The 16,862-nt window shown below is 55.7% G+C and overlaps 6 protein-coding genes across 6 annotated transcripts in view; 3 read left to right on the top strand and 3 right to left on the bottom strand.

The window, feature by feature from the left end:
* PTSG_04098 (uncharacterized protein) overlaps positions 1 to 1,668 on the bottom strand; it is a 12,446-nt gene extending 10,778 nt beyond the window's left edge. Inside the window, exons 1-5 of the mRNA XM_004994937.1 lie at positions 1,360 to 1,668; positions 1,014 to 1,111; positions 730 to 811; positions 430 to 577; positions 41 to 167 (exon numbers count right to left, since the gene is read on the bottom strand). Coding sequence (XP_004994994.1) covers positions 41 to 167; positions 430 to 577; positions 730 to 811; positions 1,014 to 1,111; positions 1,360 to 1,413 — 509 coding nt within the window. The 5' untranslated portion in view covers positions 1,414 to 1,668. The remainder of the gene's footprint in view (positions 1 to 40; positions 168 to 429; positions 578 to 729; positions 812 to 1,013; positions 1,112 to 1,359) is intronic.
* On the top strand, positions 1,645 to 5,428 carry PTSG_04097 (uncharacterized protein). The gene is made up of 10 exons (XM_004994936.1): positions 1,645 to 1,832; positions 2,080 to 2,128; positions 2,392 to 2,516; positions 2,736 to 2,778; positions 3,084 to 3,172; positions 3,419 to 3,516; positions 3,706 to 3,833; positions 4,186 to 4,311; positions 4,584 to 4,699; positions 4,956 to 5,428. Exons 1-10 carry the CDS (start codon positions 1,830 to 1,832, stop codon positions 5,022 to 5,024), a joined length of 846 nt encoding a protein of 281 aa, XP_004994993.1. The 5' UTR covers positions 1,645 to 1,829; the 3' UTR covers positions 5,025 to 5,428.
* PTSG_04096 (uncharacterized protein) lies at positions 5,410 to 8,821 on the bottom strand. The gene is made up of 9 exons (XM_004994935.1): positions 8,264 to 8,821; positions 7,784 to 7,894; positions 7,524 to 7,572; positions 7,301 to 7,383; positions 7,051 to 7,166; positions 6,706 to 6,900; positions 6,299 to 6,371; positions 5,969 to 6,107; positions 5,410 to 5,711 (listed from the first exon to the last, which is right to left on the bottom strand). The coding sequence occupies exons 1-9, from the start codon at positions 8,609 to 8,611 to the stop codon at positions 5,614 to 5,616; spliced, it is 1,212 nt and encodes a 403-aa protein (XP_004994992.1). The 5' UTR covers positions 8,612 to 8,821; the 3' UTR covers positions 5,410 to 5,613.
* A 915-nt stretch (positions 8,822 to 9,736) lies between these two features.
* PTSG_04095 (uncharacterized protein) lies at positions 9,737 to 11,336 on the top strand. The gene has a single exon (XM_004994934.1). It carries the CDS (start codon positions 9,982 to 9,984, stop codon positions 11,161 to 11,163), a length of 1,182 nt encoding a protein of 393 aa, XP_004994991.1. The 5' UTR covers positions 9,737 to 9,981; the 3' UTR covers positions 11,164 to 11,336.
* Positions 11,337 to 13,200: 1,864 nt separating this feature from the next.
* PTSG_04094 (uncharacterized protein) lies at positions 13,201 to 16,495 on the top strand. The gene is made up of 9 exons (XM_004994933.1): positions 13,201 to 13,305; positions 13,555 to 13,686; positions 13,942 to 14,029; positions 14,171 to 14,217; positions 14,483 to 14,575; positions 14,700 to 14,742; positions 14,897 to 15,024; positions 15,216 to 15,333; positions 15,628 to 16,495. The coding sequence occupies exons 1-9, from the start codon at positions 13,243 to 13,245 to the stop codon at positions 16,158 to 16,160; spliced, it is 1,245 nt and encodes a 414-aa protein (XP_004994990.1). The 5' UTR covers positions 13,201 to 13,242; the 3' UTR covers positions 16,161 to 16,495.
* A 104-nt stretch (positions 16,496 to 16,599) lies between these two features.
* The window catches only part of PTSG_04093 (cysteine synthase), a gene marked incomplete at both ends in the record, with an annotated part of 1,275 nt that continues 1,012 nt past the window's right edge, over positions 16,600 to 16,862 (bottom strand). The window contains one exon of the mRNA XM_004994932.1: positions 16,600 to 16,862. This exon is cut by the window's right edge and continues 1,012 nt beyond it. Within this exon, the coding sequence (XP_004994989.1) occupies positions 16,600 to 16,862 (263 nt within the window).

The raw sequence follows: 16,862 nt of genomic DNA, 5'->3' as shown, positions 1-16,862 counted from the left end.
ACACACACACACACACACACACACACACACACACACACACCGTCGAAGCTGCGGGCGGGGAGGGTGGTGATTTTGGTTGTGGCTGAGATCAAGGAACTCAATGTCGGTGACCTTGACAAGAAAGACGCGGGAAAGGTCCTTCAGCTTGTTGTGGCTCAGATCCAGCACTGTACACGTACGCAAACACACATAGTGCGAGTGTGAGCAGTGGCAGCGAGTAAAGTTGTAGATATGGCAATTCGTAGGGACAAACATGCACACGCACACGCACACACGCACACGCAAACACACACACATATACACAACACACACGCACACGCACGCGCACACGCACACACACGCACGCGCACACGCACACACACGCACGCGCACACGCACACACACGCACGCGCACACGCACACGCACGCACACACACACAGGCAACGCACCAAGGAGACCCGTTGCCTCTGTCATGCCCTCTGGGATGCAATCGATGCTGTTGGAGGAGAGGTCGAGCGTGGTGAGGTCCTCCAGCTTGTACAGTTCGCGGGAAATGTCTTCGGCTTCAAGCGCGTTGTTGGCCGCCCGGAACGACCGCTGCAATACAGGTGGCGCAGCACCATCACGACAGCGTGTCCTTGTGAGAAAGCAATATGTGGGCAGCTACGCAGGCAGGCAGGCAGGCAGGCAGGCAGGCAAACAGATGGAGAAGCACGCAAGTACACGCAAACACAGCCATGTGCACTCACCAAGCTGGTGAGTTGTGTGACACTGGGTCCGATGCTGAGCAGCTCATTGTTCTTGATGGAGACGTACTCCAGCTTGGGCAGCCTGCAAAGCGGCAGCATGCAACACCAAGGGTAAGCACACACCATACTGAATTGACATGTACCCACGAACAGAGAAAGAGAACACACACACACACACACGCGCGCGCGCGGCACAAACAAACGTGTACACACACACACACACACACACACACACACACACACACACACACACACACACACACACAGCACAGCACAGCACGCACCTGTTGACGGCGGATGGAAGCATGTCCAGATCACAACTGTTGAGTTTGATCCAGCGCACGTTCAACAGCCGATCCACCTCGGACGGGAATGGGTCATCCTAAAATCCAAACACACCCCAAAGTGAGCTGCTGCAAAGGCATCTCAGCACTTGGCAATGCAACGCACGCCTGCTGCACACACAAGCGCGGTACGCGTGGCACTGCGAAGAACAAACACCACAAACAACACAGCAACTCAACACCACAAACAACACATCCATCCACATATGCACACATACCCATGAACACACATCCATCCACGTATGCATACATACCCATGGACACACATCCATCCAAACACACACACCTTGAAACTGGTTCCGGAGATGTCCAGACCCCTGAAGAACTTGAGAACGGACATGACAATAGCAGCTCACTGCGCAGAGTGCGTGTGTTCTTCTTCGCAAAACACGCGCTCATACATGCACCTTGAGCCTCTCAAGCTAGACAGGAAAGGAAGGCCCTTGGCTCGCTCGCTCGCTCGCTCGCTTGATGCCTCAAGACTGTGTTCCTCTTCCTCTTCTTCCTCTGCTTCGTTCGTGCTTGCCTGGTCTCGTCCGTTTTCTGTGAAATTTGCAAATTGCACCGCAACGGCTGCGTGTGGATGCAATTTGCAACTGCAGTGTGCGATCGTTTGTGTCTCTCTCCACTCTCTCTCTCTCTCTCATCTGCTTGTTCTGTTGTTCCAGTGCCCCCACTCATCCCCTCTCTCACATCGCATCACATCACATCCACCCTCGGTTCACCCTCGGTTCACTCCAGCAACAACAGCCAAGCATGGTGAGAGGCGTGGCCCAACGTGTACATGCATGCGTGCGTCTGTTGTAATGAGTGCTTGTGTGCGGATCCCAAGCACGAGGATCCAGAAGAGAGTGCACTGATACTGTGGTGGAGATGCTTGTACCTCTTGTGCGCCTTGCTGTTGTTACGTGGTGTTGTTGGAACGGGATGTGATGCGCGGCTGCTTCTTTGATCTCACTTGGACGTGCATGTCCCTTCCTTGCTCTGCTCTTTGCTATGGCTGCAGTCGAAAGTTGATATGTCCCTCGATGCTCTCATTGAGCAAGACCGCGCAGGTACTGTGTTTTGCTGTTTGGTTTGTCCGTGGTTGCGTGGCGCAGTATTGCTGTTGTGTCAGTCATGATCCTGTTGGTACATGCCCCCCCCCCCTTCTTCGTCTTGTTGGACCGCCCCCCTCCCAAAGATTAGCTGCTGATCACCCTGGCCTCCTTGCCATCCACCGATTCCACTCGCTCACGCTCACGCACACTGGTTGCATACCGTTGTGTTTGCTGCTTTGTGCTTGCGCCCTTGCTTGTATTTGCTGCGTTATGTGTAGAGCGCCAGACCCGCGGTCGTGGTCGCGGTGGCCGTCGCGGTCGTGGTCGCGGCCGTGGTGCCAGCAGCAGCCGCCCGCGCACACAGGACTCGCGTCGCCGCAACGCCCCTTACACCTCGCGCTCGGTATGTGGTCGCCGCCGCATGCCAACCGGAACGCGCGGCCTTCATTTTGGCTCCTTCTGAACCCTTGACCCATCAAGCCCACTGTCCAACCCCTCTCCGAATCACCCTCACCCTCTACCTGCCTTCCTCATCCTCTTCGCCCGCTATCCTCATCATGGTGATCGTCATGAACGCCGTCGTGCCCACGCGTCCTTGGCATTTCAACGCCATCCAATACAGCCCCGCAACCAGTTCTACCAGCACGACAGCCGCGCATTTGCCGGTAAGAAACCGATGTGCCCGAGACAGTGGCGGTGATGGCGGCGGTGAAAGGGAGAGGATACAGCATCATGCGAGAGAACACGTGATTGACGATCGTCCGGCGTGGGTGATCGTGTCGGTGGTGGCGTGAATCCAACTGAGGAGGATACTTGAATCTTTGATCCTCCCAAACCAACCTACTTTACACACATACACACACACACACACACACACACTCACACTCACACTCACACTCACACTCACACACACTCGACCCGCCCTCACACCACGTCTTGCGTTACGTTGCGGTGCATTATTGCGGTGCAGCCCCAATGTCTGCGCCCGCGCCCACCCCGCGCTCCGCCAAGCTTCTTGTGGAGAACCTCGACTACGGCGTTACAGAGTCGGACATTGAGGTCAGCAAGCGTCGCTATTTGTGTGGGTGTGGGTGTGCTCTCGTGCGTGCGTGTTCATGTGTGCGTGCTCTCGTGCGTGCGCGTTCATGTTTGCGTGTGTTCACGTGTGAGTGGTTTTTGTCAATGGTCGTGGCTGCATCCAAACATTCATGTGCGTGCACGCAGCCCAGACCACGCCATGCCATATGCTTATCCCTCACCCTCCTCCCTCCACCCGGCAACTTGTTGACATGTGTGTCCCTGCAGCAACTGTTTGGCGCCATTGGGCAGCTCGTCGACTACTCGATCCACTACGACCGCGCCGGCCGCTCCCTCGGCGTCGCTGAGGTCGAGTTTGCCCGCAGGTACAGCTCACGCTCTCACACATTAACACACATTAACACACACACACATGAACACACACACACACACCGTTGTGGTGGAATTTGTCTGCTTCTGTTTTCCCCAAATACGGCCACCGTTTGCGTGTGCTACTCGCTGGCCTCACCTTTCTCCCCCTCAAATGCACTGCGCGCGTGTGCTCACGGCTGCAGCAAGGACGCTGCAGCCGCAGTTGAGGAGTACAACGGGCGGTATCTTGACACAAAGCCGATGAAGGTGTCCTTTGTTGGCCGCCCCGGCGACCTCGTCCAACGCGTCCCCGTCCCCGTCCCCGTCCCAGGTGCAGTTACGCACGCCAGCCGTCGTAGTAGTGGTGGTGGTGGCGGTGGTGGTGGTGGCGGTGGTGGTGGTGGTGGTGGTGGTGGTGGTGGTGGTGGTGGTGGTGGTGGTGGTGGTGGTGGTGGAATTGCTGCTGGGAGGCGTTTCGTGGATGGGTAATGAGGATGAGGATGGTGCAAGCTGGCCAAAGGTGCTGCATGCTTTTATCCGAGCAGATCCCACGATACACGTGGTGGCTGCCACTCTTATATCTTTTGTCACTCCAGCCTCCTCCTCCTCTTCCTCACCACCACCACCACCACCACCACCACCACCACCACCACCACCAATCGTCACCAACATCACGCCTGCAGTGTCGTCTGGGCCGCGTGTGCCGCGCTCCTCCCGCGGGGGCCGCACGACGCGTGGTCGCGGTGCCCAGCGCGGCCGTGGCAGTCGTGGACGTGGTGCTGCCAACCGCCGCGAGAAGAAGGAGACACGTGAGTGCAACCACGAGAATTGGCGACAGTGCGTGGGCAGTTTCGGTACTTGCAGTTGTAGCTCGCCTGTGTTGTCGTTGTTCCGTGTGCTTCCTTCTCCTTCTTCGCGTCCTTCTTTGCAGACGCTCTCCCACACGCACACTCATATACACTCACTCATACACACTCATACACTCACTCACACGCATCTGTTCATGCATACAACCCCTCTTGTCCCACTCTCACGTCCATCCGTTGCTTCCTTCCATTGCTGCCCCTCCCCGCCCCATCAGCTGTGAGCAAGGATGCACTTGATGCACAGCTTGACCTGTACCAGACTGGAAAGGTCTCTGTGGACGCATCAGACCTTGATCGCCAGCTCGACGAGTACCAGCAGAAGCAGGACCAGGTGCTGTGCTGTGCTTTTGAGTGTGTCTGTGTCTGTGTCTGTTCATGTTGTGACTTGTGAGCACTTGGATGCGTAGGCTGCTGTCTTTCGCCGCCACAACAACAACAACAACAACAACGACGACGACGACAACAACAACAACAACAACAACAACAACAACAACAATGCATTTTCCAACAACTCCACCCCATTCACTCACTCCACTGTACTCGCGCCCACCTCGCTCACACCCACCTCGCGTCAACTGGCATTGCAGGAGGCCGCCGCCCCTGCTGCCGAGGAGACGGCCGCTGATGGCGACGCCGAGCCCGCCGCTGAGGAGTAAACATGTGCTTGCAGGCACACTTTCGTGCTTGCACGAACGCATGGCTCTCAGCCCTTGCTGTAGTCAAGTCGTGTCACCGTTTGCTGTTGACGAAGCTTGGTTTTGTGTCCATGTTGGTTTGCTGCTGTTGTTGATTGCGTGTGGGCGTGCTTGCTGTCCAGTTGCGCTGTTGTGGGCAATGCATGGCCCAATCGGCCAACCAGCTTGTGCCTGGCTCACGTCAATCATTAACTGTGTGTCGTGTTGTGTCAGATCTTGACTTTGTTCTGTTGCGCTGTGTCATGTATCTTTTGTCGTGTGATCTTGCGTGTGCATTTCCGTGTGTTGTTCGTGTGTTGGTGTGTGCGGTTTTGTTTGTCCTCTGTCAACAAGGAACAACACCCATAAAAACCCCAAACCAACAACACATCATGGACCGCACACGGACGGCGGTGGCGGTGTGGTGTTCAATTCTCTTCTATCGTTACTTGACACGCGCCAGCGATAACAGGAAAGAACAAAAAGCCAAGAGGAGAGAAGGCATGCAGCAAGTGTGTGTGTGTGTGTGTGTGTGTGTGTGTGTGTGTGTGTGTGTGTGTGTGTGTGTGTGTTATGCAGCTGTGGCTGCGGGAAGAACGTTGATGATGAAATGCGCAATGACACCGACGATGACGCTGAGCAGGAGAACAAGCAATCCCGTTTGCCAAGCTGGTGTGCATTGCAACAAGTTGAGAGAGAAAGGGGCGGGAGGGTGACGTGAGTGGGCAAGTTGTCGTCGTGTCTGTTGTGTGTGATTTGGCATGAACAAAGCTGCCGTGCAATCACCCAACCTTTCACCCTTCCACGATCACACACACACACACACACACAAGATCACACACACACACACAAGATCACACACACACAAGATCACACACACACACACACACACTCACACACACACACACACGACGACAACAGTGCACCTGGAGTTGCCTTGACGGGAGTGAGGAAGCACGCCTGGTCACCAGATACGCTGATGACGGCCTCTTGCTGCGTCTCTGATGGCGGCACAAATGCCAACGATGTCACAAACAGCACGTGCGGCTGCGCCCGCACCAGCACCTGCGAGGTGTGTTTTGGAGGGGGGGGGGCATTACTTTGATTGAGGGCGGTAGACTGTGGGGTGTGGACAGTGTGGTGTGGTGTGGACGGTGACCTGGGCATGACAAAGTGTGCATGAATTGTGCACAACAGTGTGTCTGCTAATCGAGGACAAGCAGCACTGCCATGTGCAGGGCGTGTGCGGATCTAACCTTGAGAGTTTCTGCATCAAGGATGGTGACACCACCCTCCACATCACCCACGGCGCAATACTGGCCAGAGGGGCTGTGCAGGGTTGATGGAGTGGGTACAGCCGGCAGGATGAAGCAGGCGCCCATGCGCATCATGAGCAAGCACGTGAGACCATGTGATGCAAGTGGCAGACGCAAGCGTGCACGCACGTGCACTTGAACAACAAAACAACAAACACAAAGGGCGCAAAGGGCGCAAAGGGCGCATATCAACACGCACTGCAGGGAGTGGGGAGCGAAACTGCAACATGAACAACAGCAAGAGCAGCAACACTACCACCACCACCACCACCACCACCACCACCACCACCACCACCACCACCAGCAACATAGTCCGCTGAGCAACCACAGCAGCGCTGAGAGCGCACCTGGTTGCGAGCGTTGTGAGGGCGGGTTTTCGTAGCGGCTGCAGCGCTGTTGGCGCCCATGTTGCCGCGTCCCACTGAACGACAAATGCCTTGTCTTTATTTGGGTCTCGCGCATTGCTTGCCGTGAACAGAAAGTCGTCGTGTTCGCCAATGCGGGCGAATGCACACGCCCGCTGCACATGCGTCTCGCTCCGCCTGTGTGTGTGTGGGGAGGGGGGGGTATGTGTGTGTGTGTGTGTGTGTGTGTGTGTGTGTGGTCAGAAACGCAAGCGCATGAGAGTGTACAGACACGTTGACACTGTTGCGCACATGCATATGCACCACACACGCAGCAACGCAACGCACCATGAAATGGTCTTGTGCATCTTCTTTGTAACAGTGTGCCAGACGGCCACCTCTGCTGACCCCCGACGTGCGCATGCCAACAGCTTCCCCGACGCATCAAACGCCAACGACTCCACCTATTGACAAGTGTGAGCAGTGAGCAATGAGTGGGGGGCGGATGGTGAGTGACAAAATCCTGGGAAAGAGCAAGAGCAAGGGAAACAGAGGCTTTACACGCACACACACACATCCACACACACAGTGATGGCACCTTGCTGCCGAGTCTGATGGTGTGTGGATCCTCAAGGGCTGGGAACGGCCACACACGCACCACGCCTTCCTCTCCACCGGTGGCTGCCAACATATGAGTGCGTGCGTGTGTGTGGGGGGGGGAGATGAGGCAAGCAGGTGGACGTGGAGGGCGGTGCGATTGCAAGTACAAGGCATCATCTGTGATCCGCGTTTGCATGCAAACAGCCGGGCATGGAGCTCACCGAGCCATCGACCACTGGGACTGAACACTGCCGCTGCCACGACTGCATCCTACATGCGTGTGTGCGTGTATGTGTGTGTGTGTGTGTGTGTGTGTGTGTGTGTGGGTGGGTGTGTGTGTGGCTGGGTGCATAACTTGAAGTAAAGACAGGGCAACGAGAGTGGTGGCATGCAGAGTGTTTGTTATGTACGCGTGCGTGCGCTTGTGTATTGATGTGTTTGTGTGTGGTTCTAGATTGCAAACGAGTTGGGCGAGACGTACGTCCTTGTCAAAGTCTGCGGTGATTGTTGCTGTTTCCTTGAAGGAGCTTGATCCATCGAAATCAAACACGACCACGTCCCCGTCGATGCTGCTGACAACTGTTCTGCAGTTCTGTTCAGTACATCCCGCAGGCAGGCCGCAATGGCGTCAACAAACACGCCATGGCATGCCGTGTGATATGTGCTTAATTTGGGGGGGGGGCGGGTATCTTCAAGCTGACCCGCTAACCATCACACACACACACACACACATTCTCACACACCATCACACACTCGCTCGCCATCACACACTATCACACACACGTGCGCTCACTCACTCACACACGTACACTCACTCACACACACACGCCACTCACTCACACACGCCACTCACACACTCACACACACACACACACACTCGCTCACTCACTCACTCACACACACACACACTCACTCACACACTATCGCACACACACACACACCATCACACAATCCCACACACCGGGTGTGAGGCGACAAGGTTGAAGGTGCCACGCTTGTCGACGTGTGTGGCCAGCACGGTGGATGAGGCGTCCTTGAGGTGCAATGCCGTCAGTGCATTTGGTACACCGTAATCACCCTTGCCACCGCCACCACACACAAACACCACACACCCTCGTTGCTGCCGTCCCTGCTGTTGCTGTTGCTGTTGTACACAGCAACCGTACAGTGGAGCCTCCTCAAAGTGCTGGAGCACGCTTGCCCTTTTGCGCACCACCTTCGCCGCGCCAGCAGGCTTCTTCTTCTTCTTCTTCTGCTGCTGCTGCTGCTGCTGCTGCTGCTGCTGCTGCTGTGTCTTCTTGCCTGGCATGGCGTGAACCTCGCTTGGCTTGCTCGTTGTCTGGTGGCTTGGTTTGCTCTGTTGTTGTTGTTGATGATGATGATGATGATGATGATGATGATGTGTGTGTGCGGTGTTGGCAGTCGCTCGCGCTGTGTTTGTTTGTCTTTCTGTTTGTGTCTCCTTGCTTCGCACGAATCAACAAACCTCTGCTTTTCGCTGACTCAGCACAAACTTTTGAATCGGCATTCGAGTGCAAGATGAGGTGATGTGAGATGCACTTCCGCAATGAATGCAAGCCAAACGCGCTGCCAATGACATCAACGCAACCAGCACGTGACGCTCGCAACGAACAGACGAACGTCATCCCCGCATTCCTGTCCCGATGCAAGACCATCCAAGATGTTGTTGGACTGGCGTGCTTGTTGTGCTTGTTGTGTGCTTTGGTGGTTGCTGTTCTTGCAACCGCACGACTGCAGGTTTAAGCGTGTGCCAAGCAAGCAGCAAGCTCCATTGAAACGCCTGAATCTCACCCAACACGGACCCCAGCTCCACCGAAGCCTCTACACACATTGTCCCACAACACAAGAAAGCGAAGTGGGAGCGAATTGCAAGCGAAGTGGAAGCGAAGTTGGAAGCGAAGGCCAACGAAGCCTAAACCTTCCCGTTGCTGTGTCTTGCTTGTGCGTCTCCCTCCACCTTCGTCGACATGCAGCGTGCAAACGAATCAGTCAGGTATTGCTTTGCTTGCTTGCAGGCACACGAAATTTGTTGGATGATGCGCACCAATGGCCGGCGTGCACACGGAACGTGCCAGCCGCCCCCAAGCACACAACACAATCCTACCCAAGCGTTGGCAATCGTCATGCGCACACAGGGTTGCATATCAATGCACCAGCACCTTTGTGTGTCACAGAGTGGTGTGCATGTCGTGTGGCGTGCTGGACAACGACGCAGTCTTGCAGGTGGTTGTCTGCATCTCACTGACTGGTTGGCCGAAACGCCACGACTCAAGATTACACACACACAGACACACGCACACAGAAACACGCAACACGCCCCTCCAACCGCACCCAACCCAGCCGAAACAGACTCACCACACGGCGCGTTAATGACGTGTCGTGTGTCGGGTGTGGTGTGACACACACACCGTTTCCACACGCGCCAACCAAACGTGATGTCTTCTTGCTTGTTGTTTTGTTGCTTGCTTCTTGCATTGCACCACTGACAACACCAACCACAACAAAACAAGTGCACACACACACACACACACATGCAACGCACACATCACCTTTCCCGACCCAAGCAAACACAACTTCCCTCGCCGCCCAGTTTTGCCTCGGACTCCCCAAGCACAGGACGGACACACGTATCGCTCGCAGCAGACACATGCATCGTCAATGACCGCACGCAGGCACTCACGCACACTCATTCACACAATACACAGCCCACCTTCGCCGTCATTGAACGTGAACCAACCACTCCCCCACATTCATTTTCTCCACCACATCCTGGAACCAGCAACAGCCAAGCAAGCAAGCAAAGCCACACCAAAAGCACAAACCCGCTCCCCTCTCAATATCATCGCCTTTGCCTACCATTTGCTCCTGAACACGCGCACACCAAAGCCAAACAGCTCAATCAGCGACCCCAGCCATCACCGCCATGGCTCGCAGGACCCTCTCCCTCACCATCCCCACGCTGGACCGCCGTGCCAGCGACGCCGCCCCAGATCAGCCCCCGGCCATCTACACCACGACGACGACGACAACCACACACGCCAGCACCATGAGCTCAGACTCGGCCTCGAGCCACAAGCATGCGGCGTCACACACGCACAAGCCCATGCAACACACCACCAGCAGCAGCACCAGCAGCGGCCTGGCCATGCGCCGTGGACACACCACCGCATCGCTCTCCCTCTCCCTGCCAACACCCGATGTCCACAACGACGAGGACACCACAGAGGAGTGCTTCACCCCAGAGAGCCTGGACGCGCTCTTCGAGGCCGCCACCATCTCCAACCTCACCTCCCCGACCGTGTCCGATGTCAGCGACGTGAGCGACATTTGCGACAGCGCCGTCGCCACGCCAACCCACACCGGCGCCGCCACGGCCACCGACGACGACGTGGAGATGGAGCTCGAGCACAGGTTCCTGCACATCGCGCCGCCGCTCGCGCCACCGCCTCGCAGAACCGCCGCAGCCATGCCGCAGCGCCGTGCGCACACCCCGACCCGGGCCACCTCCGGCACGCAATCGCCCGTCTTCGGCCGCCGCCGCAGCGCCTCCGATCCGCGCGTCCTGGAGCGCCTGCTCATGGCATCGCCGCCAAGCCCACGCCTGGACCGCAGCAGGAAGCGCCCACACAAGCCCGCGGCGCTCAGACACAAGCAGCCAGCGTCCGTCCTCTCCTTCGCGTGCACACACCAACACCACCTCTCCTAACAAGCACCACTCGCCTTTGTGATGTTATTTCCCCTCTTGTGTGCACGCCTATGGCGCTCTCTTTAACTTATTCGGGCGGTCTCCTTGCTCATGATGTGAAGGTGATGCTTTTGGTTTTGCTTGCGGTGTCGTAAGCGACGAACCTCTTCTTCTTCCTCCTCCTCCTCTTCTTCCTCTTCCCTTCCTTCATAAGCATCCTCGACTCGCTTCTCTGCTTGGTGCCTTACTTTCTGGTTTTCTTTATTCGTAGTTGTGACACGATGTGACCATCATGCATGGTGGTATTCGAGCAATACATGCACACATCCAACACACACTGTGAACGAGCCAAGGAAGGAAAGAAAGAGGGAGGGAAAGAAAGGAATCAAGGACGGGTAGCTAGCTGAAACGAAGCAGGGTGGGGGAAGGGTACGGAGCAACAAAGGGAACAGCACAGCACAAAGGGAGGTCTTAGACAACAGCAAGAAAGCCGAGACACGGTCCGTCGCGCAGCCACACACACACACACATACACATACACACACACACACACACACACACACACACACACACACACACACACACACACACACTCCCGCGACTTGGATTCCGTTACTTGGCTTGGCGTGCTGGTATGCGGCATGCCTGCATGCTTCCCAGGTTGTTACAGCTGCCATCTTGGCTGCATTGCTGCCTTGCTCCTCTCTGCTTGTCAGACAAACAGGCGTGCTCAAATGTAAACATAAACAAACATATATAAGGGCTTCGCACAGCAACGTTGTGGTCAGGGCTTGGGTGTCGCAACGACAAGCGCAAGCAAACACCACACCAGCAAACATGGGTCGTCCACACCATTCAAAACACCGAACCACACGCACACACATACGCACATGCACCCCAGGCAGCAACTGCTGCTGCACACCACAGGAGCAAGATGGCAACACAGCCAACTATGCAGCCATGTGGCAACCAACCAAAACACACAAACACACACATGCACTGGTATGCGTGAGGGTAAGCGGTCACACCTGCATGCTTGAGGTTGAACGCGTGCGCACTCGCGCGCCACGATTTCCAACGAGGTTTAGGCAAAGGGAACGCGTGCAGCACGAGCACTGGCATGTGGCTGCCACTTGTTCTTCTTGGTTGTGGAGCTGCCGAAGGGCTGTGTGGCTCGTGCCCACTTGACAGGCGACGCCCACAACCTCAACATGCCAGGCTCTCTCTGAAAGTTGGGTTTTGAGGGAATAGAGACACATCGGCAAGCACAACACAGCGCCATTCAAAACAGGGCCACGAACAATGTCAGTGCACGCGCGCGTTTCACAGACATCGACCAACTGGCCAAAACATCAGTGCCAAGAAGCACGGGCAAGCACGCCACCGGCAGGCACGTTGAGGATGTGAGGTGCGCTCACGCCAGCACGCCAGCAGCTACTGGCACGAACCCAAGCCAAACACCCAGCAGCAAAGCCCGCAAGCAAGCAAGCAAGCAAGCAGGCGAGCCAGCAGGCGGCATGCAGAGGCGAAAACACCCACACCACTACACCACTACACCACGCACACAACAAAGGCATGGATGCAGACACAACCACGCACAGACACAACCAATTATGTACTTGGGAGCAAAACACGGGCACACAACAACAGCAACAACAACAACAACAGTACCAACCATACAAAGCACTTGCATGTTGTCTTTGTCTTTGTAGCTTGCCTGCATGCAGTGAAGAACTTACTCATGCATGCTAGCCTGCATCTTCTCTTGCTTCTTGACTGCGTCGCGTCGCTTGTTCACGCGCGTGTCAAGGTTTCGTGCACGCGCCAACAAAAGAACAAAGGGAGGAAGAAGTCCTGAGTCCCTTTGCAGCCTTGCGTTCCCGTCCTTGCCTTGCACTGCACGCGACTTGTGTTGCGCGTGTCACATCCCTTCATCCAGCCAGGCCAGCTGCACGCTGTAATCTTCGCGGCACATCAAAACATCCGGTCACGCACAGACGCATCACACACAAGCAACTCAAGCGAAAGGGCGAAGCAAGGTGAAGGTCCTGCTTGTCACCTTTGTTTGTGCTTTGTGCGCTCGCAAGCAACGGAGACTGATATCAGTCACGCCGTGTTCCTCCTGTTCCTCCACGTCGCCGAATAGTTTCTGAAAACATGCACAAATCCTCCATTTCTCTCCATTTTTTGCTGTGCAGACAGAAGAGAAGGAGAAAGCCATCTCGACCATCAACATGCGTGGATCATCATCTGCTGCCGTGTGTGCGCTGCTGCTGGCTGTCGTCGCCTCCCTGCAGGTGAGAGTGTATGTGTGTGCATGTGTGTGTGCATGTGTGTGTGCATGTGTGTGTGCATGTGTGTGTGTGCATGTGTGTGAGTGTGTGCATGTGTGTGTGCACATGTGTGCACATGTGTGTGCATGTGTGTGCATGTGTGTGCATGTGTAAGTGTGTGAGGGGATGGCTGCTTGTCCTTGAAGTACACACAGCGACAGCTCACGCAAGTGTACCACGCACGTATACTCACACATGGTGTGCGTAAAATAGGCGGCACCAAGCAGTGCGGCAACCTTGGCGTTTGTGAAGAGCCCAAGCTTCATCGATGTCAACACAAACGCACCCCTCCTTTCCCAATCACAAGTCGACGACGTGGTCAAGGCCTCGCTCGGCCTCAACACCGTAAGCTTGTGTACATGTGTGTGCATGCGTGCTTGTCTGCGTTTGCGTGCCTGTGCCTATGCTTGTGCGCTTGTGTGCTTGTGTGCCTGTGCCTATGCTTGTGCGCTTGTGTGCTTGTGTGTGCCTGCAGGTCTGAACCTTGTGATACCACATTCAACAACACTCAGCCCACGTGCTCACTCACGTGATCACTCACATGCTCACTCACGTGCTCATTCACGTGTACACTCCCTTTCTGCCATTGCATCGCCAAAGGATACCGTGTGGGCTGGCGTGTCGCGCACAAGCCCCTTTGATGTTCCTTCCCGTACCCTGCACGTCACAGTGTCCGGCTGCGACCAAGGTTTGTTCAACAGTGCACATCCACACACCACACACCCGACACCAACATTGAGAAATGCGCACAACACGACTGCCCATCCGTTGTTGTTTGCCTTTGCTGACCCTGTCTTCCCTTCCACAACACAACTGCGGCTTTCATCAGAGTGCATCCCAGAGGCGAGCGAAGCCCTTTTCAACATCATGCCCCAGGTACACACCCAATCTGTTTTGTGTATCACTCGCTACACCGTGGCTGTCCATGTGCTGCGAGCTGTTCTGACCATGCCACGTTGGCCGCAGTTGTCGCAGACCTCAAGCGGGCGCGCTCTCATCCTCACAACAACAACAACTTAAACAACTTAAACAACTTAAACAACTTAAACAACAACAACTTAAACAACAACAACAACAACACTCCTTTGCTCACCTTTTCCGGCTTTTTGTCTTCTGCGCATACACGTCTTACGCACAACAGGAGTATGCCACCTCCACCTCCTCAAAGCCGCTCGCCACACATGTGTCTGCCGCCTTTGGCGCCGACAGCCTCGTCACCCCTGCAACCACCCAGGTGTGGCTGCTTGTTTGTGTGCCTCTGCATCTGCGTGTCTGCCGGCACATGTCTGCCGATATTAATCGCGCACGTTGCTCACTCTCGTTGCATGTGACATGTGCGACACACATTCACGGCACAGCTGTCCGTCACTGAAGTGACAGAGATCCTCAACAACGTCCAAGGTTCGTCTAGAAAAAAGAAACAACCACCAGGCTGCCTCTGCTCCTCACTCTCACGTCAACACTCTTGCCTCACCTTCACCTTTTGTTAACTCAATTCGTTGACGCCCTCATTCATGCTCCCCTCCTCCTCCTCCCCCTCCTCCTCCTGCTCCAGGGGTGCGTGTGTCTGAGATGGCCATCATCGTTGGCGATGAGGAGCCCTTGGACGCGTCGTCCCCGCTCGCCTCCGCCCTTGCCAACATCATCACCGCCGCCAACACCGTCGTTGCAGCTCAGACAAACGTGAGACACGTGGCTCCTCCCCATATTGGCTTGCTGAATCCATCTGCCACAGCACGCCCTCACATACACACCTGTACACACACACACACGCACGTACGCACGCATGTTCTTGTCCATCTCACTAATTTCGCACATCACCACTCACCTCCCCCGCCACCGCTACCCCTATTTGCCTGCTTTGTTATGCGTAGTCTCCACGCGTGATTGTGGAGACAATCGACATGAGCGCCATCCCTGCCGAATCCCAGTCTGCCGCCGCTGCCCTTGTTCGCGCCACCATCGCACACGCATCAGCCCTCCTCGCCCAAGGTTCTTGCTCACGTCTCAGCACATGCACCCAGCAACACCACAACACACACACATACATACATACATACATACATACATACATACATACATACATACATACATACATACATACATACATACATACATACATACATACATACATACATACATACATACATACATACATACATACATACATACATACATACATACACACATGTCTTTCCCTTGCTTGCACCATAGCTTGGCTCACACCATACACCTATCGTCCCCTCACCTCTCCCCCACCCCTCGTCTCGTTCTCGTTCTTCCCAGACGGCAGCAGTGCCCTGACGACGATGGCGTGCAGCGCCAGCGGTGCGGATGTGTCCGCCCGCGTCATGCGCCGCTCCCTCAACGACGTTGGCACCCTGCACACGGGCATTGTGCCCAACAACGCCAACCTCACCCCAAGCGACCCGGCCTGGGTTGAGCACTGCAAGGAGTACAAGTGCTTCTGCGCCACCGACGCTGACGGCAACCCGTGGGACCCCAAGACGCGGTGCAAGGCAGACTGCGACCCAGAGAAGGGCCCGTGCGATTGCGTGTATCTCGGGTGCGACTGCAAGACTGGCGCCAACGTCATGAAGACACAGTCCAAGTGCATCAAGTGCAAGGAGGGCTTTGTTGTCATTGGCAACCACTGCTATCTGGAGTCGGACATGCCTGTGGCGGTGAACATCAACCTGTGGCTTGGCCTGCTGCTGCTTGCAACGCTGCTTCTCACGTGCTTCAGCCTCGGCAACATGGACCCGGGCTACGACAGCATCATCTACCGCATGACCCAGCAGAGGATCAAGGCCCAATAAGCACATGCACACACACACACACACACATCCACAACACCAGAAGAGCTGTTTGTGTGCTTCGTACAAGAACACATGCACGATTTGGTTTTCTGTTTTGCTGTATTGATGCGCCTTTTGAGGCACACACACACACACACACATATTGTGGTGCATCACCAGGCAACTCGTTCATAGTAGCTGTGCATGGGTGGTTCCGTTGTTGTCTGCTCTGCTGTCGATGTCATGCCCAAGTGATGTGACATGACAACGAGTCTTGTGTGTTTGTCCTTACCAGTAAAGTCCGCAACTCCACCAGCACCGCAGTGCACGCACACGCAAAAAAAGCGCGCGCGCGCGCACACACACACACACACACACACACACACACACACACACACACACACACACACACACACACACACACACACACACACACACACAAAAGTACACACTGGCACTGCTATTGCCTGGCATCACCACCGCGCGTGTCGGCGTTGTCTTCCGCGTGCGTCAGAAACGCTGGCATCGCTGCACCCCGCTGTGGCGTGACCAGCCCTCGCGACGCAAGATACTCCGGGCTGTAAAGCTTGGACATGCTGCGGTGGCCCTGGTCGCACAGGCACGTGACGATGGTGTGGCCGGGCCCCAGCCGCTGCGCCATGCGCACTGCCCCGACACAGTTCATGGCCGATGACGAGCCGACGAAGATGCCGTCGTTGTCCA

The sequence above is a fragment of the Salpingoeca rosetta genome (assembly GCF_000188695.1).
Source record: "Salpingoeca rosetta unplaced genomic scaffold supercont1.9, whole genome shotgun sequence".
Lineage (NCBI taxonomy): Eukaryota > Choanoflagellata > Craspedida > Salpingoecidae > Salpingoeca > Salpingoeca rosetta.
Note: the sequence above shows the minus strand (reverse complement) of the source record. Positions and strands in the feature narration are given on the sequence as shown.